At 37.4% G+C, this 22,071-nt stretch overlaps 2 protein-coding genes across 6 annotated transcripts; both read left to right on the top strand.

Moving 5' to 3' along the window:
* The first annotated feature begins 806 nt into the window (after positions 1-806).
* On the top strand, positions 807-22,007 carry LOC122820968 (gastrula zinc finger protein XlCGF57.1-like). 5 transcript variants are annotated; one of them, XM_044098733.1, is made up of 4 exons: positions 807-1,015; positions 8,851-8,938; positions 12,729-13,882; positions 21,276-22,007. In XM_044098733.1, the coding sequence occupies exons 1-4, from the start codon at positions 935-937 to the stop codon at positions 21,630-21,632; spliced, it is 1,680 nt and encodes a 559-aa protein (XP_043954668.1). In that variant the 5' UTR covers positions 807-934; the 3' UTR covers positions 21,633-22,007. The 5 variants fall into 5 exon arrangements, with proteins under 5 accessions (XP_043954668.1, XP_043954666.1, XP_043954671.1 ...); XM_044098731.1 differs by lacking the exon at positions 807-1,015 and adding an exon at positions 7,927-8,263 and having other exon boundaries at positions 8,828-8,938; XM_044098736.1 differs by lacking the exon at positions 807-1,015 and adding an exon at positions 7,978-8,263 and having other exon boundaries at positions 8,828-8,938; positions 12,729-13,814; positions 21,376-22,007.
* Positions 4,237-7,030, top strand: LOC122821045 (gastrula zinc finger protein XlCGF8.2DB-like). Its single transcript, XM_044098880.1, has 2 exons — positions 4,237-4,423; positions 5,565-7,030. The coding sequence occupies exon 2, from the start codon at positions 5,870-5,872 to the stop codon at positions 6,653-6,655; it is 786 nt and encodes a 261-aa protein (XP_043954815.1). The 5' UTR covers positions 4,237-4,423; positions 5,565-5,869; the 3' UTR covers positions 6,656-7,030.
* Positions 22,008-22,071: the final 64 nt, after the last annotated feature.

Here is a 22,071-nt window from a genome sequence, read left to right as displayed (position 1 = left end):
CTGCAGTACTTGGTGGCTGCAGAAGATGTCATGCAATCATTTGAATCAGCTGTTCTGGTATAGAGGCACATCTAAAACATGCAGTGGAATTGGGAACCACTGCTCTAAACCAGGGGTGGGCAATCCTGGTCCTCGAGGGCCGGTGTCCTGCAACTCTTAGATGTCTCCCTGGTCCAACACACCTGATTCCAATAGCTGAATCACCTCCCAAGTTCTCCAGAGTCCTGCTAATGACCTCATTATTTGACTCAGGTGTGTTGAAGTAGAGATACATCTAAAAGTTGCAGGACACCGGCCCTTGAGGACCAGGAGTGGCCTCATACTGTTTAACTTTAAAAATGAATCAGAACATACAAACTACAACATAATAGCCGACAAAATAACTGTATGTGTTTTGTTCTAATTAAACAAAATATATTCATACTCAATAAACTAAAATATGAAAGAAAATGTGGTACTGACATTAAAATTAAGAGTATCTTTGGTTACTGACTTCAAGTAGGCATTAAGCATTGTTCTCTTTAAGCCTACATTTATAAAGTAATTTTTTAAAATTAATTTATCTATCTAATCTTAAAGGTCACGTTTTCATAAGATGTAACCAGAAATTAATCAAAATAAACAGCAATACAAGGTTTTAAAACATCAGTCTATGAGTCATTATTCAAAGTACTGTGTTGTAATACGGTGAATTGAGAAAATAAAATAAATGAACATTTCAATAATATTTTACTTTACTAAGTAATACTGCAAATTAAAAGAGTTGGTTTAAAGCGGAACGTATGAATCGTTCATAGTTTCTTCAGTACAGCCACACTGACACACGCGGAAGATAACAATAGAGCACACGGGCTAGCTTAGCTTTCCTTTTGTTACACGGCTGTTTGAAGACGAGTTTGAGGTTTAGCTAAATATCTGAGTGTTCACAGTGAAAATGTCTTCAGTTCAGCCTCAGAGAGAGTTTATCAACGAGCAGGTAACTCCTGCTGAAGAAACATTCACAGAGTTGAAAGAAATCAACGTGAAGATCGAGGAAGAGATGGAGGATCAGCGCAGACTGATGGATTTTACTCGGACACCGAAGATCATCTTACACCGAATAGGTACGAAACACCTTCACGTTTTACTGATGATATTTCGAAACAGGTTAAAGACAACAAGAGACAAGATAGGATTTTTTGGATGGCGACGTTGTACTCAAAATGAAACAGGAATAACAAATCTGTTTCAGCTGGAAATATTTTTAGATAGATTTTTATTACAGACTCAGAGTCCAGATTACATACAAAGAGAAAACAAAGACAATAAAAGAATAAAAAGTACAAAAAATAAACAATACAAACACATGACTTCTAGCCTTACAAAAGGCAATCATACCAATGTCTCCAGAGTACAGATGAGTACTTTATTGCACTATATTTAACATTTGCCAACAGTAGTATAATTTTATTATTAGACTCATTTAAGCGACAAATAAATCTATACATAAGTTTTCTCAAGACAGCCATCAAAGTGCTGACTCGGGCAGATACAAACAGTTCACTGGCACTGGACCATCTGGGTTTATTTAACAAAGTCTAAGTGCATCATTGTAAGCCACCTTCAATTTTTGAAGACTGGCTTTTTTTTAAATTGCACCACAAATGTGCAGTATACAGTGATGTACAATATGATCTAAACAAGTTCAGCTTCACTTCATCCGAACAGAATCCAAATTTACGGACAAGAATATTTGCCTGAGCGTATAACATTCGAACCTGACGGTAAATGTCCTCATCATCAGACAGACAATCTGTCAACATATGACCAAGATATTTCACTTCAGTTGAGACTTTCAATAAAGACCCAGACAGTTTGAAATTTGGAAATAGTCTATTTTTGTCCTCCTTAGTGCGACAGATCAAGATGGTGCTTTTTGAAGGATTGAACTTAACATCATGTAACTCACCATATGCTGAGCAGACATTAAGCAGCTCCTGAAGACCAGCTGAACTTGGGCTAAAAACCACTAGGTCATCAGCATACATTAAATGATTAATAATAGTATCACCAACCATGCAGCTGGTTCTACACAGGTTTAGCTGCTTGGAAAGATCATTCATATAAAAGTTAAACAAAATAGGAGATAAAATGCTTCCTTGTCTGACTCCATTGCTGACATGAAAGGATGCAGAGATACAGTTGTCCCATTTCACTTGCATAGTTTGATTAGCATACCAGTAGGACAGACATCTTACTATATACTTAGGTACACCAACTTGGCACAATTTTAAAAATAGTTTTCTATGATTAACACGATCAAAAGCCTTAGTGGCGTCTAAAAAACACAGAAAAACTGTAGAATTTTGCTGTTATAATTTTTCAGTAATTCTTTTAGTATATATATACACATATCAGTGCCATGTTTGGGCTTGAACCCAAATTGATTTTCAGTAGACATTACTATCTTTGCAAATTTTGGCAGAAGAATAAGTTAAAAGACTTTAGACAGTGTATTAGCTAGGGCTATAGGTCTGTAATTATCAGAGCTGCCAATTTTACCAGCTTTGTTTTTAATCATATGAAGTAAAAGAACCTTCATCAAGGATTCAGGAATAAAACCATGCATAATAAAACCAGTGAAACACAAGGCAAGCAGAGGGACAACCCTTGAACTGGCAAATTTGAGATGTTCAGCTGATATAAGATCCATTCCTATAGATTTATTTACAGACAGTTCTTTAATTGCTTGATAGACCTTGTGCGCTAACTTTGTCAACCTGGAAGGGTTCACTCTGTACACAGGTGAATAACTTGCTGTAGTGGTGTTGCCAAAAATCTACAATCATATTCACCCCAGAAACACCATCAATAGTGTAAGGGTTTATCATTCTAATATATTGAATAATTAGAATGATAAACCCTGACCTTTACTATTTGCAATTCATTATATAAAATCAAAATGCAGTTTATGTTTCGTGACTCTCTCATCTCTTCCTCACCAGCTTAAGAAAGTACTGAAGGTTGTGTTTAAAACGATTAATTGTATTTATGTTTTGAGTTTAATATTAAATTCATGATTATAGAACATTCTGTTACGCAATAAATAGAGGAACTCAAGTGACTCAAGTGAACTCATTTTTGTGTCTCAGAGCAACACATCTTCTTCGTGTGGAGTTGATCAGATTGTCTATGGTCCTGGACACGCCCATCCAGAACAACCCAAAGATGCTCTATTGGGCACATGTTTCCATTTGGTCTGATAATGGACATTGAGCCATGTAGCTACCGCTCTGGTGGACATCCCTGCATCCAACATGCCAATGGCGGGCTCTAGCATAACTTGCGACATCTGAGGAATTATGATTTGTGATAAAGTTTGACATTTTTGGGTGGCCTTTTATTGTCCCGAGTCCAAGGATTGTCCAGTTGTTGCTCATTTTGTCTGAACACCCTCTGGACATGAACTGGGTAATAAACAACTCACTGAATAATGTTCACTGACAGCAAGTTAGATTTAATATTATACACAAATCAAGACAAATATAACAATATGTACAATAAAATGGCAGCAAATGCTGATTTACAGTTGTTAACACCACATGGCAACAATATTTGACATGAGGTGTTAATATTTTTGTTCAGATTTAAAATAGATAACGGAAATAAATAAACAACAGACTTTTTTTATACTGATAACTGATAGATTTCTCATTCCAAGTCCCAGTAATAACTGATAACACATCTGATAATAAGAACGGCTTGTGTAACATTAGCACTTGAAATTGATGTAATCCGACTGGCAAAAATACAAAGCTACATGCAAATTTTAAGTACTATAATTAACTTATCCAAGTTTTTGTTCTGTTGTAGTTTATGGCTTTACATTTCATTCTGTTGTCTAAACATCTAGGTTGTACTTGTGTCGTTTAAAAGCTTTTGTTTTTCTTTTATTTTGTTCAGATCTGTGTAAAAAGGAGGAGGTTCTCACTGAGCCGAGCAACCAGGAGGAAAACTCCAATTTAGATCAAGAGGAACCAGAACTTCTGCAGATAAAACAGGAACAAGAGGAACCAGAACCTCTGCAGATAAAACAGGAACAAGAGGAACCAGAACCTCTGCAGATAAAACAGGAACAAGAGGAACCAGAACCTCTGCAGATAAAACAGGAACAAGAGGAACCAGAACATCAAGAGTTCAAAGAGGAAGAGAAGCAACTCTGCATCAGTCAGGATGAATACATAAACAAAACAGGAGACTGATGACATTTTGGTGAATCCTCTTAATGTGGAAAGAATCCACAATGAAACAGAACCACAGAGGAACCAACTCATCTCTCATGACACTGCTGAGAATGAGAACCAGGATGAGGAAGGAAACATTTCTGAAGACCCAGGAAAAAAGAGAAACGAAGAACAGAAACACAACAAAAGACACCAGAAAGGTAAAACTGATTATTCAAACCCAAAAATTATATTCTTGTAAAGTTTGTGATAAAACCTTCTCTCTAAACGGTGGCTTGACCTCACACAAGAAGTCTTTCACATTTTCAACCTGTGGAAAAAGTTTCAGTCAAAAGAATAGTTTAATTTATGACATAAAGATTCACACAGGTGAAAAGGCTTTCTCTTGTGAAACCCTGCTTTCCTTAAATCAGCTACATAACATCATGACATAGAAGTGGTTAACCAGTCAGACCATCATCAATGAACAGGAGGCGTGTTTCATAGTAGACTGCAGTCACTACACTGTGGAACCATGACAATGCATTTATATCCATCCAGTTATCACTAAAAATTATTTATTGAATTATCTCTTGTATCTTGCCACATGTGCTGAACTGTCAGCTCCTCTTATTGTGCATCTGTACTCAATGCATATCAATCAATCAAAGCAATTAAATTTATATTTAATAATTGTCTTGACTGGCTGCTAAGTTTCCATTTTAATAATGTAATGACATATTTAATAAATTGTGTATTAAATAAACTGTTTAAATAATTATATCATTGTCCCTTTTCACCTTTCATATTTAATTTTCCAAATTGTCCAAAATTCATGGCAAATATTTTCAATAGGATTATTTTGCCATTATTTTCTGCATGTTAACAACAATCACTCCACTGTTACCAATTCTGCTGCGAATCGCAGGAAAGTAAAGTCTGAGATTTATTCATGCTTTTGAAAGTTTGTGTTGAGTGTGTGAGTGGAGCAATGTCTGACAATATCAATGGTTGAGATTAAAAATTACTTTGCATTTTTACTTTAGGGATTTTATGTCACTCTTTGATGTGATTATATATCCTGTAGCTACATAGAGGAAGAAAACTTTGTTTGTCAGGAAGCCACTAAGTTAAGCTATCACCATCTTGTTTTCTCACCTTGAGGTCAATAATATCATATTTTGACTCACATCTAGTTCCATTCTGGTCAGAAGAACCTCATTGGTTGAGTTAATGTTCATTCTTGTAAGATTGTAATTTTAGAATAACCCAAGAAAATCTTGATTTGATGCATCAAGGGATTAAACTGAAGGATTTCTTATTTATTGACATTTATAGGCATTTGTTTTGTCTATTTCCCAGATCTCGCACAATGTTCTGTGTTTAAAGAGGAGGAGGTTCTCAATGACACAGAACCACAGAAGAACCAACTCATCTCTCGTGACTCTCCAGAAACTGAGAACCAGGATCAGGAAGGAAGCAATTCTGAAAACCCAGGAAAAAAGAGAAAGGAAAAACAGAAACAAAAAGAGAGATATGAGAAAACCAAAGAGCAGAAAGGAAGAACCGACACTGAAAAACAAAAAACACACAAGAGAGCTCACGCAGGGCAAAAATTATATTCTTATAAACATTGTGATGAAACCTTTCCTCAAAACAGTGACTTGATGACACGCATAATAACTCACACAGGAGTAAAGCCTTTCACTTGTTCAACCTGTGGGAAAAGTTACAGACAAAAGGCTGGTTTAATTTATCACATGAGAAATCACACAGGTGAGAAGCCTTTCTCTTGTGGAAATTGTGGAAAAAGTTTCTCTCAAAAAGGCAATTTAAATGTTCATATGCGAGTTCACACAGGTGAGAAGCCTTTCTCCTGTGGGACCTGTGGAAAGAGTTACAGTGAAAGAGGGACTTTAACTAAGCACATGAGAATTCACACAGGTGAGAAGCCTTTCTCCTGTGGGACCTGTGGAAAAGGTTTCTCTAAAAAAGATCATTTAAATGTTCACACGACAATTCACACAGGTCAGAAGCCTTTCTCCTGTGGGACCTGTGGAAAAAGTTTCTCTCAAAAAGTTCATTTAAATGTTCACGTGAGAATTCACACAGGTGAGAAGCCTTTCTCCTGTGGGACCTGTGGAAAGAGTTACAGTGAAAGAGGGATTTTAACTAAGCACATGAGAATTCACACAGGTGAGAAACCTTTCTCTTGTGAAACCTGTGGAAAAGGTTTTTCTAAAAAAAGTCATTTACTTGATCACATGAGAATTCACACAGGTGAGAAGCCTTTCTTCTGTGGAACCTGTGGAAAGAGTTACAGTGAAAGAGGGACTTTAACTAAGCACATGAGAATTCACACAGGTGAGAAACCTTTCCTATGTGGGACCTGTGGAAAGAGTTACAGTAATAGAATTATTTTAACTCGTCACATGAAGACTCACTCTGACTAGAAGCCCTAGGAACAAAACACCTCAGATCCGTTTTGGCATCAGATCCAGTTGAAAATCTTTACAAATGGAAGCAGTGAAATGTTCTTTTTTTCCATAAATAAAATCTCAAATATAATTTTGATCTGGTCAGATTTTGATTTAGAGCTAACCATAGAGAGGTTTTTATTTTTCCAAATTTTTGTCATTTTTATATTTTATAAGAAGCAAAGTATATTATTAAAAATGTATGTTAAAATATATAGTTGTATGTTGAGCAGAATATGCTTTTCAATAACTGTTGATTTGAATAAATATTGATGGTTTATTCAGTGATTGTCATCGTCATGAACTGTTGCCAAATTTTTAAATGTCAGCTTTAAGTAAAGCATCTAAAGATCCTTGCAATAACAGTAAAACCTGAGTTTTTACACAAATTGAATTTGTTCATTTCTTCAATATCAAAATTTAAGACAATTTTTAAAAAAGGTCACATTCAGTAAATCTTTACAACATGTAGTGGCACTCTGCGTCCCAAAAGTTCGTTGTACCACCTTTGCAGTTTGTCTAACAACCAATATTTGAATCACTCGACTGAAACCAAGTCTTCTTTTATGATGTTTACTTAAAGAACTCAAAAAAGTACACTTACAGAAAAAAATGAAAGGCTTGGTACAGATCGGTCAAAAAATTGTGTTGCTTCCACCGTATCCAACAGCAATCTGAACTCAAACGTGCATACGGGCAATATTAATGTTACGCATTACGTAGTGGAAACCAAAATTACTTTTCACAATAAAAGCATCCTTTTATATTAACTAAGTTATACATTCTAGAAAATATACTCATCACGAATTTCTTAAAAGTAAATTAAGCATATTTATACAATTTTAATCTAAATTATTATTCTATATGAATTCCCCATTAACTGGCTCTTACACAACATTAAAAGTATTTTTTATTAATTAGTCAAACTCCTGTTTGTGTGGAAACAGGAGTAATTATTCACAGTGAGTGATTACCTCACTGAAATAAATGAACCCTTTCTTCATGTTCTAAAATATTTATTATAAAACTGTATGCTGAGAGGAGGCTCAAAGTGGAGGATTTTGCTTTAAAGATTGTCTGGGGATGTAGTTTTTAATAGTGTTTTTAGTTTTCTAAGGGGAACTGGTATTATGGGAAGATTATAGTGGATTAATGTCTGATCCATACTCCAGTCTGGAAGGTGGCGGTAATGCGCCTACAGGTTGTTTGCCAACAGCCATAAGAAAACAAGAAAAAGATGGCTCAAAGCGGAACATTCAAAGGGGAACTAAAAATCGTTTACAGTTTCTTCAGTGCATCCAAAGTGAAACACGCCGAAAGCTACGGAGTGCACGAGGTAGCGTTAGCTCCTCTTAGAAGGTCGTTTGAAAACAGGTTTAGTGTTTTCGATAAATATTTGAGTGTTTTCAGTGAAAATGTCTTCAGTTCAGCCTTAGAGAGAGTTTATCAACGAGCAGGTAACTCCTGCTGAAGAAACATTCACAAAGCCGAAAGAAATCAACGTTAAGATCGAGGAAGAGATGGAGGATCAGCGCAGACTGATGGATTTTACTCGGATACCGAAGATCATTTTACACCGGATAGGTACGAAACACCTTCACGTTTTACTGATTAGTTGGGTTTCAAACAGTTTTTAGACAGATAAATAATCGCTGTGTCCGGAAACCTATTTGAAGGATCCACTCAAATTGTAAATATTAAGTAAAACTATAAAATTCGTGAAGAAATTTAACCGGGCCTGCCAAAGTGTGCCCGTCAGTTTGGACCCAGCGTTCTGATGCTAACGATTAGCATCAATGCTAAGCTAAGCTAAATTGTAGCCAGTAGCCTATGGAGAGTCAGAAGCATGTTGACTAACATGGAATTGCACCATCCAGTTTGTTAAAATTAGTGTATAATCTAAAATGAGCCAAAATACTAATGTAAACCTAAATGCTGTCAGTAGCATGTGGGGTATCATTAGAATGTTGTCTTACATTGACTTCCTACATTCAGAGTCCTAAACAAGGCTAATAAGTAAGAAAAATAGCAAAACGTTTATTTTAGGGAAAAGGCTAATGCTTGTGCAGCAAGGCAGCGCCCTGACCTCAGAGGAAAAGATAATGCAGGCTAATATTATTGCACTATCTCTGTGTCGCCCTGCGACAGAAACATCCACAGAGTTGAAAGAAATCAACGTTAAGATCGAGGAAGAGATGGAGGATCAGCGCAGACTGCTGGATTTTACTCGGATACCGAAGATCATTTTACACCGGATAGGTACGAAACACCTTCATGTTTTACTGATTAGTTGGGTTACAAAGAGTTTTTAGACAGATAAATAATCGTTGTGTTCGGAAACCTATTTAAGGAATCCACTCAAATTGTAAATATTAAGTAGAACTATAAAATTCATGAAGAAATTTAACCGGGCCTGTCAAAGTGTGCCCGTCAGTTTGGACCCAGCGTTCTGATGCTAACGATTAGCATCAATGCTAAGCTTAGCTAAATTGTAGCCAGTAACCTGTGGAGAGTCACAAGCATGTTGACTAACATGGAGTTGCACCATTCAGTTTGTTGAAATTAGTGTATAATCTAAAATGAGCCAAAATGCTAATGTAAACCTAAATGCTGTCAGTAGCATGTGGGGTATCATTAGAATGTTGTCTTACATTGACTTCCTACATTCAGAGTCCTAAACAAGGCTAATAAGTGAGAAAAATAGCCAAACGCTTATTTTAGGGAAAAGGCTCATGCTTGTGCAGCAAGGCAGCGCCCTGACCTCAGAGGAAAAGATGATGCAGGCTAATTTCATCACACTATCTCTGTGTTGCCCTGCGACAGACTGGCGACCTGTCCAGGGTGACCCCGTGCACCAGCACCTCCCAACCGCACTAGGGACAAGGTGTCCCGCTTCACGGCAGATGCTGCGCCGATCCGCCTGTCGATCTCCTGCTCCCTTCTTCCCTCACTTGTGAACAAGATCTTGAGATACTTGAACTCCTCCACTTGGGGCAGGACGGGTCTGCGGTTCTTCTCCTGATCCATTCTGTCTGATATCAAACCCGCTGGCTGTCACTGAATAACACAGACACATTTATTTTAATGCCCCTATTAAACTTCACTGTGATTGTTCAGTCTGTATCTTCCCACTACCGTCTGTGTTTTTGCCAGAGGTTTTATTTCTAGTATCGGGTAGACATTTTAAAAAGACGCTGGTTGATTGCAGCTCACTGCGGCTGCGCAGTGTCCTTCTCTAGGTAACCATGACAACAGCATCAGCTCGTTGGGTCCTATTTAGGTCCCGCAAGGACAATTTAGCTGACCCTAACATTTCCCGTGTTTTGTTTTGGTCATTATTATTACACTTATTGTTGAGATGTGTGTGATCGGTGTGTCTGTCAGACATTTATAGCAATACGGAATAAATCGCGTCCCGTATTGGACAACAACAACCAGCTGTCATTGTAGCCTAGCTTAAGCTAACATGAATATTTACAACTCTCTTGTTGATACATTGACATTACTTACCTTCTGTCTTTCAACCACTTTGAAAAGCTTTTCTTCGTCTCTCCAACATCTTTATCCCTCCCCCTCTTCCATTTTCTGTTTTGTGCCCTGGAGTTTTTTTCCGCGCCCCATCTTTAGCTTTCTGTTGTCGAGGCGTTACTACAAATTTAAAAGAAAAAGACGCACCATAGCGCGTTCCCGAAGGGATGCTGCCCAAGCTTCCTGTATGGGAGGGGAGAGCGGCTGAGAGGAGTGGAGGGGCATCTAATCAGTGCTGTTCCTCTGTTATCATTTCATACACAAACAGTTGTTAAGTACATAAAATGCTGACAAGGAAAGAATTCCCCGCATTGTTTTGGCGCCCCCTCTAGTGCAGCGCCCCTTATATGTTGCGGACAGTGCATACCCACTTTTTGCGCCACTGATTCTTTGTTGCTGTTTAAATAAAATCATATGGTAATGACAGTATACACTTGTCTGATACATATAGCCGTCAGTTCGTGCCAAGCGTATGATGATCTTACAGAATATCAGCAGAGAGGACCAATCACACAGCTGTCGCCTCTGCATTGCCTCCAGCGCTGCTGCTGTTTTATCTCTGAAGTTTATCTCGGCACAAATTGCGCGCTCCTCCTTTCACTCAAACTGGACACAAGCTAACCTGTTTTTATATTTACATCAACCCCCTATGAGGAATTAAGATTCTTTAGAACTCTAAATTAGGGCTGAAATGATTCCTCTAATGGTTCCAGTATCTCGATTATTAAAATTCCTTGAGGAAGATTTACCTGCCTAAAAGCTTCATTAGTTTATGTTTTATTATTTAGCGCACCGTGTTTCGGCCGGGACATTATGTGCTTTGCGCGGAGCTCTGACTTTCACCTCTGAGTTGTTGACGAAAGCTAAGTGTTAGCGGCACAACGTCCAATTTTCAAGTTCAACCTGTGGGTATTTTATTGATTGATGATAACACTCGGGTTTTCATCGTTTTTGGAGGACCAATAAGCATCCTTAAAATGACTGGCGATTCCTGGTGTACAGCAGCCTTTCTCCTCCTGTAGCTTCTGGTTCACAGCGAACGGCGGGAAGAGGCTGCAGGAGTATTTATACAGGTGAGCAGATTGACTGAACACGGCGGGCGGCTGATGGTTACAGTGTAAATGTAGCTTTACGGACGAACTGCACAATAAATTTCTGGGGCAAGGTGAGAATTCATCTATTAAACTCACTGAAGATGAATACATAAACCAAAAGCTGGAGCATAGACATTTGTCTATAGGTGTATTTGTGAGCCTGAATCGTTATTATTAAACTGAATATAATTTCAGATCTTTGTATAACTTTTCTTCAGGTTAACTTAGAAAGTGAGATATTATTGTTACATGTTAGTTTTCTAAACTACAAAGAAGAAACTGTTAGGGACGCTCAAATATGAAAAATTGGATTGATGTTGATATCTGATAGTAACAGTGATGTTATGCCAGATTTACCAATATTTCATTTTATAATTTTTTTTATCCGATTACTCGATTAATCATAAGAATAATCAATACATTACTCAATTACTAAAATATTTGTTTACAACAAACCTACTATCCATCCAGTTATTACTAAAAACAATTTATTGACTTATCTCTTGCATCTATATGCTGAACTGACGACTCATCTTATTGTGCATCTGTACTCAATGCATGTAAGCTATTCTAACAGAATAATGGCCCAAATTAAGTTAAAGAAGGTCAGTGTTAGCCCTGCCCAAAGCCCCTCCCTCCACTTTGATTGGGGAATTATTTTATGGTGACACTGCAGGAACATGAACCAGGCGATAATAATAATGATCACAACAATTAAGTGGATATTTAATAATTGTCTTGACTGGCTGCTAAGTTTCCATTTTAATAATGTAATGACATATTTAATAAATAGTATATTAAATAAACTCTTTAAATAATTATATCAAATGTCCCTTTACCTCTTTCACATTTAATCTTCCAAATTGTCCAACATTCATGTCAAATATTTTCAATAGGATCATTTTTCCATTATTTTCTGCATGTTAACAACAATCACTCCACTGTTACCAATTCTGCTGCGAATCGCAGGAAAGTAAAGGCTGAGATTTATTCATGCTTTTGAAAGTTTGTGTTGAGTGTGTGAGTGGAGCAATGTCTGACAATATCAATGGTTGAGATTAAAAATTACTTTGCATTTTTACTTTAGGGATTTTATGTCACTCTAACATATATCCTGTTAAAGAGTGTTAAAGAGTATATATGACATATATCCTGTAGCTACATAGAGGAAGAAAACTGTTTGTCAGGAAGCCACTAAGTGAAGCTATAGCCATCTTGTTTTCTCAGCTGGAAGTCAATAATATCATATTTTGACTCGCATCTAGTTCCATTCTGGTCAGAAGAACCTTATTGATTGAGTTAATGTTCATTCTTGTAAGATTGTAATTTTATAATAATCCAAGAAAATCTTGTTTTGATGCATCAAGGGATTAAACTGATTTGTTATTTATTGACATTTAAATGCATTTGTTTTGTCTATTTCCCAGATCTCGCACAATGTTCTGTGTTTGAAGAGGAGGAGGTTCTCAATGAAACAGAACCACAGAAGAACCAACTCATTTCTCGTGGCTCTGCAGAAACTGAGAACCAGGATCAGGAAGGAAGCAATTCTGAAGACCCAGGAAAAAAGAGAGATGAGGAACAGAAACAAATAGAGAGATATGAGAAAACCAAAGAGCAGAATGGAAGAACTGACACTGAAAAACAAAAAAAGCACAAGAAAGTTCACCGAGGAAAAAAATTACATTCTTGTAAAATTTGTGATAAAACATTTTCTCAAAACAGTAACTTGATGAAACACATGATAACTCACACAGGAGTAAAACCTTTCACTTGTTCAACCTGTGGGAAAAGTTACAGACAAAAACATGTTTTAATTTATCACATGAGAATTCACACAAGTGAAAAACTGGCCATGTGTGTGAACTGTGGAAAAGGTTTTTATAACACCAAGAATTTAAAGAGACACATGAGAATTCACACAGGTGAGAAGCCTTTCTCTTGTGTGACCTGTGGAAAAAGTTTCACTCGAAAAGGCGCTTTAAATGTTCATATAAAAATTCACACAGTTGAGAAGCCTTTCTCCTGTGGGGCCTGTGGAAAAAGTTTCACTCGAAAAGACACTTTAAATGTTCATATGAAAAATCACACAGGTGAGAAGCCTTTCTCTTGTGTGACCTGTGGAAAAAGTTTCACTCGAAAAGACACTTTAAATGTTCATATAAAAATTCACACTGGTGAGAGGCCTTTCTCTTGTGTAACCTGTGGGAAAAGTTACAGAACACAATATACTTTAATTTGTCACATGAGACTTCACACAGGTGAGAAGCCTTTCTCTTGTGGGACCTGTGGAAAGAGTTATAGTGAAAGACAGACTTTAACTCAGCACGTGAGAATTCACACAGGTGAGAAGCCTTTTTCTTGTGGGACCTGTGGGAAAAGTTACAGACGACGACATGTTTTAATTTGTCACATGAGAATTCACACAGGTGAGAAGCCTTTCTCTTGTGGGACCTGTGGAAAGAGTTATAGTGAAAGACGGACTTTAACTCAGCACGTGAGAATTCACACAGGTGAGAAACCTTTCTCTTGTGGGACCTGTGGGAAAAGTTACAGACAACGACATGTTTTAATTTGTCACATGAGAATTCACACGGGTGAGAAGCCTTTCTCTTGTGGAACCTGTGGAAAGAGTTACAGTGAAAGAGGGACTTTAACTAAGCACATGAGAATTCACACAGGTGAGAAACCTTTCCTATGTGGGACCTGTGGAAAGAGTTACAGTAATAGAATTATTTTAACTCGTCACATGAAGACTCACTCTGACTAGAAGCCCTAGGAACAAAACACCTCAGATCCGTTTTGGCATCAGATCCAGTTGAAAATCTTTACAAATGGAAGCAGTGAAATGTTCTTTTTTTCCATAAATAAAATCTCAAATATAATTTTGATCTGGTCAGATTTTGATTTAGAGCTAACCATAGAGAGGTTTTTATTTTTCCAAATTTTTGTCATTTTTATATTTTATAAGAAGCAAAGTATATTATTAAAAATGTATGTTAAAATATATAGTTGTATGTTGAGCAGAATATGCTTTTCAATAACTGTTGATTTGAATAAATATTGATGGTTTATTCAGTGATTGTCATCGTCATGAACTGTTGCCAAATTTTTAAATGTCAGCTTTAAGTAAAGCATCTAAAGATCCTTGCAATAACAGTAAAACCTGAGTTTTTACACAAATTGAATTTGTTCATTTCTTCAATATCAAAATTTAAGACAATTTTTAAAAAAGGTCACATTCAGTAAATCTTTACAACATGTAGTGGCACTCTGCGTCCCAAAAGTTCGTTGTACCACCTTTGCAGTTTGTCTAACAACCAATATTTGAATCACTCGACTGAAACCAAGTCTTCTTTTATGATGTTTACTTAAAGAACTCAAAAAAGTACACTTACAGAAAAAAATGAAAGGCTTGGTACAGCTCGGTCAAAAAATTGTGTTGCTTCCACCGTATCCAACAGCAATCTGAACTCAAATGTGCATACGGGCAATATTAATGTTACGCATTACGTAGTGGAAGCCAAAATTACTTTTCACAATAAAAGCATCCTTTTATATTAACTAAGTTATACATTCTAGAAAATATACTCATCACGAATTTCTTAAAAGTAAATTAAGCATATTTATACAATTTTAATCTAAATTATTATTCTATATGAATTCCCCATTAACTGGCTCTTACACAACATTAAAAGTATTTTTTATTAATTAGTCAAACTCCTGTTTGTGTGGAAACAGGAGTAATTATTCACAGTGAGTGATTACCTCACTGAAATAAATGAACCCTTTCTTCATGTTCTAAAATATTTATTATAAAACTGTATGCTGAGAGAAGGCTCAAAGTGGAGGATTTTGCTTTAAAGATTGTCTGGGGATGTAGTTTTTAATAGTGTTTTTAGTTTTCTAAGGAGAACTGGTATTATGGGAAGATTATAGTGGATTAATGTCTGATCCATACTCCAGTCTGGAAGGTGGCGGTAATGCGCCTACAGGTTGTTTGCCAACAGCCATAAAAAACAAGAAGAAGATGGCTCAAAGCGGAACATTCAATGGGGAACTAAAAATCGTTTACAGTTTCTTCAGTGCATCCAAAGTGAAACACGCCTAAAGCTACGGAGTGCACGAGGTAGCGTTAGCTCCTCTTAGAAGGTCGTTTGAAAACAGGTTTAGTGTTTTCAATAAATATTTGAGTGTTTTCAGTGAAAATGTCTTCAGTTCAGCCTTAGAGAGAGTTTATCAACGAGCAGGTAACTCCTGCTGAAGAAACATTCACAGAGTTGAAAGAAATCAACGTTAAGATCGAGGAAGAGATGGAGGATCAGCGCAGACTGATGGATTTTACTCGGATACCGAAGATCATTTTACACCGGATAGGTACGAAACACCTTCACGTTTTACTGATTAGTTGGGTTACAAAAAGTTTTTAGACAGATAAATAATCGCTGTGTCCGGAAACCTATTTGAAGGATCCACTCAAATTGTAAATATTAAGTAAAACTATAAAATTCGTGAAGAAATTTAACCGGGCCTGCCAAAGTGTGCCCGTCAGTTTGGACCCAGCGTTCTGATGCTAACGATTAGCATCAATGCTAAGCTAAGCTAAATTGTAGCCAGTAGCCTATGCAGAGTCAGAAGCATGTTGACCAACATGGAGTTGCACCTTCCAGTTTGTTAAAATTAGTGTATAATCTAAAATGAGCCAAAATGCTAATGTAAACCTAAATGCTGTCAGTAGCATGTGGGGTATCATTAGAATGTTGTCTTACATTGACTTCCTACATTCAGAGTCCTAAACAAGGCTAATAAGTAAGAAAAATAGCAAAACGTTTATTTTAGGGAAAAGGCTAATGCTTGTGCAGCAAGGCAGCGCCCTGACCTCAGAGGAAAAGATAATGCAGGCTAATATTATTGCACTATCTCTGTGTCGCCCTGCGACAGAAACATCCACAGAGTTGAAAGAAATCAACGTTAAGATCGAGGAAGAGATGGAGGATCAGCGCAGACTGCTGGATTTTACTCGGATACCGAAGATCATTTTACACCGGATAGGTACGAAACACCTTCATGTTTTACTGATTAGTTGGGTTACAAAGAGTTTTTAGACAGATAAATAATCGTTGTGTTCGGAAACCTATTTAAGGAATCCACTCAAATTGTAAATATTAAGTAGAACTATAAAATTCATGAAGAAATTTAACCGGGCCTGTCAAAGTGTGCCCGTCAGTTTGGACCCAGCGTTCTGATGCTAACGATTAGCATCAATGCTAAGCTTAGCTAAATTGTAGCCAGTAACCTGTGGAGAGTCACAAGCATGTTGACTAACATGGAGTTGCACCATTCAGTTTGTTGAAATTAGTGTATAATCTAAAATGAGCCAAAATGCTAATGTAAACCTAAATGCTGTCAGTAGCATGTGGGGTATCATTAGAATGTTGTCTTACATTGACTTCCTACATTCAGAGTCCTAAACAAGGCTAATAAGTGAGAAAAATAGCCAAACGTTTATTTTAGGGAAAAGGCTCCTGCTTGTGCAGCAAGGCAGCGCCCTGACCTCAGAGGAAAAGATGATGCAGGCTAATATCATCACACTATCTCTGCCCTCGACAGACTGGCGACCTGTCCAGGGTGACCCCGTGCACCAGCACCTCCCAACCGCACTAGGGACAAGGTGTCCCGCTTCACGGCAGATGCTGCGCCGATCCGCCTGTCGATTTCCTGCTCCCTTCTTCCCTCACTTGTGAACAAGATCTTGAGATACTTGAACTCCTCCACTTGGGGCAGGACGGGTCTGCGGTTCTTCTCCTGATCCATTCTGTCTGATATCAAACCCGCTGGCTGTCACTGAATAACACAGACACATTTATTTTAATGCCCCTATTAAACTTCACTGTGATTGTTCTGTCTGTATCTTCCCACTACCGTCTGTGTTTTTGCCAGAGGTTTTATTTCTAGTATCGGGTAGACATTTTAAAAAGACACTGGTTGATTGCAGCTCACTGCGGCTGCGCAGTGTCCTTCTCTAGGTAACCATGACAACAGCATCAGCTCGTTGGGTCCTATTTAGGTCCCGCAAGGACAATTTAGCTGACCCTAACATTTCCCGTGTTTTGTTTTGGTCATTATTATTACACTTATTGTTGAGATGTGTGTGTGATCGGTGTGTCTATCAGACATTTATAGCAATACGGAATAAATCGCGTCCCGTATTGGACAACAACAACCAGCTGTCATTGTAGCCTAGCTTAAGCTAACATGAATATTTACAACTCTCTTGTTGATACATTGACATTACTTACCTTCTGTCTTTCAACCACTTTGAAAAGATTTTCTTCGTCTCTCCAACATCTTTATTCTTCCCCCTCTTCCATTTTCTGTTTTGTGCCCTGGAGTTTTTTTCCGCGCCCCATCTTTAGCTTTCTGTTGTCGAGGCGTTACTACAAATTTAAAAGAAAAAGACGCACCATAGCGCGTTCTCGAAGGGATGCTGCCCAAGCTACCTGTATGGGAGGGGAGAGCGGCTGAGAGGAGTGGAGGGGCGTCTAATCAGTGCTGTTCCTCTGTTATCATTTCATACACAAAATGCTGACAAGGAAAGAATTCCCCGCATTGTTTTGGCGCCCCCTCTAGTGCAGCGCCCCTATACGTTGCAGACAGTGCATACCCACTTTTTGCGCCACTGATTCTTTGTTGCTGTTTAAATAAAATCATATGGTAATGACAGTATACACTTGTCTGATACATATAGCCGTCAGTTCGTGCCAAGCGTATGATGATCTTACAGAATATCAGCAGAGAGGACCAATCACACAGCTGTCGCCTCCGCATTGCCTCCAGCGCTGCTGCTGTTTTATCTCTGAAGTTTATCTCAGCACAAATTGTGCGCTCCTCCTTTCACTCAAACTGGACACAAGCTAACCTGTTTTTATATTTACATCAACCCCCTGTGAGGAATTAAGATTCTTTGGAGAACTCTAAATTAGGGCTGAAATGATTCCTCTAATGCAGGGGTGTCAAAGTCAAATGGACGGAGGGCCAAATAAAAAATTTAGCTACAAGCCGAGGGCCGGACTGATCGAATGTTCATTGAAATTTTTTTAAATGACGCATATAGTCTAGTGCAGCGGACCGGCCCAAGCCTTCGTAAATTTCCTGCGGACGAGGCGTCGCGTTGTGAGGATCGGCGGGGGGCATCTCGCATTTTGTCAGACGGGGTGCCGGCTTGCTGCGGGCCGGTTCTAATAATAAATCAAGATCATCCCAGGGGCCGTAGAAAATCTTCTCGCGGGCCGGATGTGGCCCGCGGGCCTTGACTCTGACATATGTGCTCTAATGGTTCCAGTATCTCGATTATTAAAATTCCTTGAGGAAGATTTACCTGCCTAAAAGCTTCATTAGTTTATGTTTTATTATTTAGCGCACCGTGTTTCGGCCGGGACATTATGTGCTTTGCGCGGAGCTCTGACTTTCACCTCTGAGTTGTTGACGAAAGCTAAGTGTTAGCGGCTGGCGTCCAATTTTCAAGTTCAACCTGTGGGTATTTTATTGATTGATGATAACACTCGGGTTTTCATCGTTTTTGGAGGACCAATAAGCATCCTTAAAATGACTGGCGATTCCTGGTGTACAGCAGCCTTTCTCCTCCTGTAGCTTCTGGTTCACAGCGAACGGCGGGAAGAGGCTGCAGGAGTATTTATACAGGTGAGCAGATTGACTGAACACGGCGGGCGGCTGATGGTTACAGTGTAAATGTAGCTTTATGGACGAACTGCACAACAAATTTCTGGGGCAAGGTGAGAATTCATCTATTAAACTCACTGAAGATGAATACATAAACCAAAAGCTGGAGCATAGACATTTGTCTATAGGTGTATTTGTGAGCCTGAATCGTTATTATTAAACTGAATATAATTTCAGATCTTTGTATAACTTTTCTTCAGGTTAACTTAGAAAGTGAGATATTATTGTTACATGTTAGTTTTCTAAACTACAAAGAAGAAACTGTTAGGGACGCTCAAATATGAAAAATTGGATTGATGTTGATATCTGATAGTAACAGTGATGTTATGCCAGATTTACCAATATTTCATTTTATAATTTTTTTTATCCGATTACTCGATTAATCATAAGAATAATCAATACATTACTCAATTACTAAAATATTTGTTTACAACAAACCTACTATCCATCCAGTTATTACTAAAAACAATTTATTGACTTATCTCTTGCATCTATATGCTGAACTGACGACTCATCTTATTGTGCATCTGTACTCAATGCATGTAAGCTATTCTAACAGAATAATGGCCCAAATTAAGTTAAAGAAGGTCAGTGTTAGCCCTGCCCAAAGCCCCTCCCTCCACTTTGATTGGGGAATTATTTTATGGTGACACTGCAGGAACATGAACCAGGCGATAATAATAATGATCACAACAATTAAGTGGATATTTAATAATTGTCTTGACTGGCTGCTAAGTTTCCATTTTAATAATGTAATGACATATTTAATAAATAGTATATTAAATAAACTCTTTAAATAATTATATCAAATGTCCCTTTACCTCTTTCACATTTAATCTTCCAAATTGTCCAACATTCATGTCAAATATTTTCAATAGGATCATTTTTCCATTATTTTCTGCATGTTAACAACAATCACTCCACTGTTACCAATTCTGCTGCGAATCGCAGGAAAGTAAAGGCTGAGATTTATTCATGCTTTTGAAAGTTTGTGTTGAGTGTGTGAGTGGAGCAATGTCTGACAATATCAATGGTTGAGATTAAAAATTACTTTGCATTTTTACTTTAGGGATTTTATGTCACTCTAACATATATCCTGTTAAAGAGTGTTAAAGAGTATATATGACATATATCCTGTAGCTACATAGAGGAAGAAAACTGTTTGTCAGGAAGCCACTAAGTGAAGCTATAGCCATCTTGTTTTCTCAGCTGGAAGTCAATAATATCATATTTTGACTCGCATCTAGTTCCATTCTGGTCAGAAGAACCTTATTGATTGAGTTAATGTTCATTCTTGTAAGATTGTAATTTTATAATAATCCAAGAAAATCTTGTTTTGATGCATCAAGGGATTAAACTGATTTGTTATTTATTGACATTTAAATGCATTTGTTTTGTCTATTTCCCAGATCTCGCACAATGTTCTGTGTTTGAAGAGGAGGAGGTTCTCAATGAAACAGAACCACAGAAGAACCAACTCATTTCTCGTGGCTCTGCAGAAACTGAGAACCAGGATCAGGAAGGAAGCAATTCTGAAGACCCAGGAAAAAAGAGAGATGAGGAACAGAAACAAATAGAGAGATATGAGAAAACCAAAGAGCAGAATGGAAGAACTGACACTGAAAAACAAAAAAAGCACAAGAAAGTTCACCGAGGAAAAAAATTACATTCTTGTAAAATTTGTGATAAAACATTTTCTCAAAACAGTAACTTGATGAAACACATGATAACTCACACAGGAGTAAAACCTTTCACTTGTTCAACCTGTGGGAAAAGTTACAGACAAAAACATGTTTTAATTTATCACATGAGAATTCACACAAGTGAAAAACTGGCCATGTGTGTGAACTGTGGAAAAGGTTTTTATAACACCAAGAATTTAAAGAGACACATGAGAATTCACACAGGTGAGAAGCCTTTCTCGTGTGGGACCTGTGGAAAAAGTTTCTCTAACAAGCATAATTTAAATGTTCATATGAAAAATCACACAGGTGAGAAGCCTTTCTCTTGTGTGACCTGTGGAAAAAGTTTCACTCGAAAAGACACTTTAAATGTTCATATAAAAATTCACACTGGTGAGAGGCCTTTCTCTTGTGGGTCCTGTGGAAAAGTTTCACTCAGAACACAAGACACTTTAAATGTTCATATGAAAAATCACACAGGTGAGAAGCCTTTCTCTTGTGGGACCTGTGGAAAGAGTTATAGTGAAAGACAGATATACTTTAATTTGTCACATGAGAATTCACACAGGTGAGAAGCCTTTTTCTTGTGGGACCTGTGGGAAAAGTTACAGACGACGACATGTTTTAATTTGTCACATGAGAATTCACACAGGTGAGAAGCCTTTCTCTTGTGGGACCTGTGGGAAAAGTTACAGACAACGACATGTTTTAATTTGTCACATGAGAATTCACACGGGTGAGAAGCCTTTCTCTTGTGGAACCTGTGGAAAGAGTTACAGTGAAAGAGGGACTTTAACTAAGCACATGAGAATTCACACAGGTGAGAAACCTTTCCTATGTGGGACCTGTGGAAAGAGTTACAGTAATAGAATTATTTTAACTCGTCACATGAAGACTCACTCTGACTAGAAGCCCTAGGAACAAAACACCTCAGATCCGTTTTGGCATCAGATCCAGTTGAAAATCTTTACAAATGGAAGCAGTGAAATGTTCTTTTTTTCCATAAATAAAATCTCAAATATAATTTTGATCTGGTCAGATTTTGATTTAGAGCTAACCATAGAGAGGTTTTTATTTTTCCAAATTTTTGTCATTTTTATATTTTATAAGAAGCAAAGTATATTATTAAAAATGTATGTTAAAATATATAGTTGTATGTTGAGCAGAATATGCTTTTCAATAACTGTTGATTTGAATAAATATTGATGGTTTATTCAGTGATTGTCATCGTCATGAACTGTTGCCAAATTTTTAAATGTCAGCTTTAAGTAAAGCATCTAAAGATCCTTGCAATAACAGTAAAACCTGAGTTTTTACACAAATTGAATTTGTTCATTTCTTCAATATC

This window comes from Gambusia affinis, linkage group LG18 (assembly GCF_019740435.1).
Source record: "Gambusia affinis linkage group LG18, SWU_Gaff_1.0, whole genome shotgun sequence".
In the NCBI taxonomy this organism is placed as follows: domain Eukaryota; kingdom Metazoa; phylum Chordata; class Actinopteri; order Cyprinodontiformes; family Poeciliidae; genus Gambusia; species Gambusia affinis.
Note: the sequence above shows the minus strand (reverse complement) of the source record. Positions and strands in the feature narration are given on the sequence as shown.

Excerpts from the sequence above, each read along its gene's own strand:
- LOC122821045 (XM_044098880.1), top strand. The coding sequence starts at position 5,870 with ATGACACGCATAATAACTCACACAGGAGTAAAGCCTTTCACTTGTTCA.
- LOC122820968 (XM_044098731.1), top strand. The coding sequence starts at position 8,200 with ATGGAGGATCAGCGCAGACTGATGGATTTTACTCGGATACCGAAGATC. Across the intron at positions 8,264-8,827 it reads GATCATTTTACACCGGATAG|AAACATCCACAGAGTTGAAA; the intron begins GTACGAAACACC and ends GCCCTGCGACAG. Across the intron at positions 13,883-21,275 it reads GACATGTTTTAATTTGTCAC|ATGAGAATTCACACAGGTGA; the intron begins ATGAGAATTCAC and ends TTAATTTGTCAC.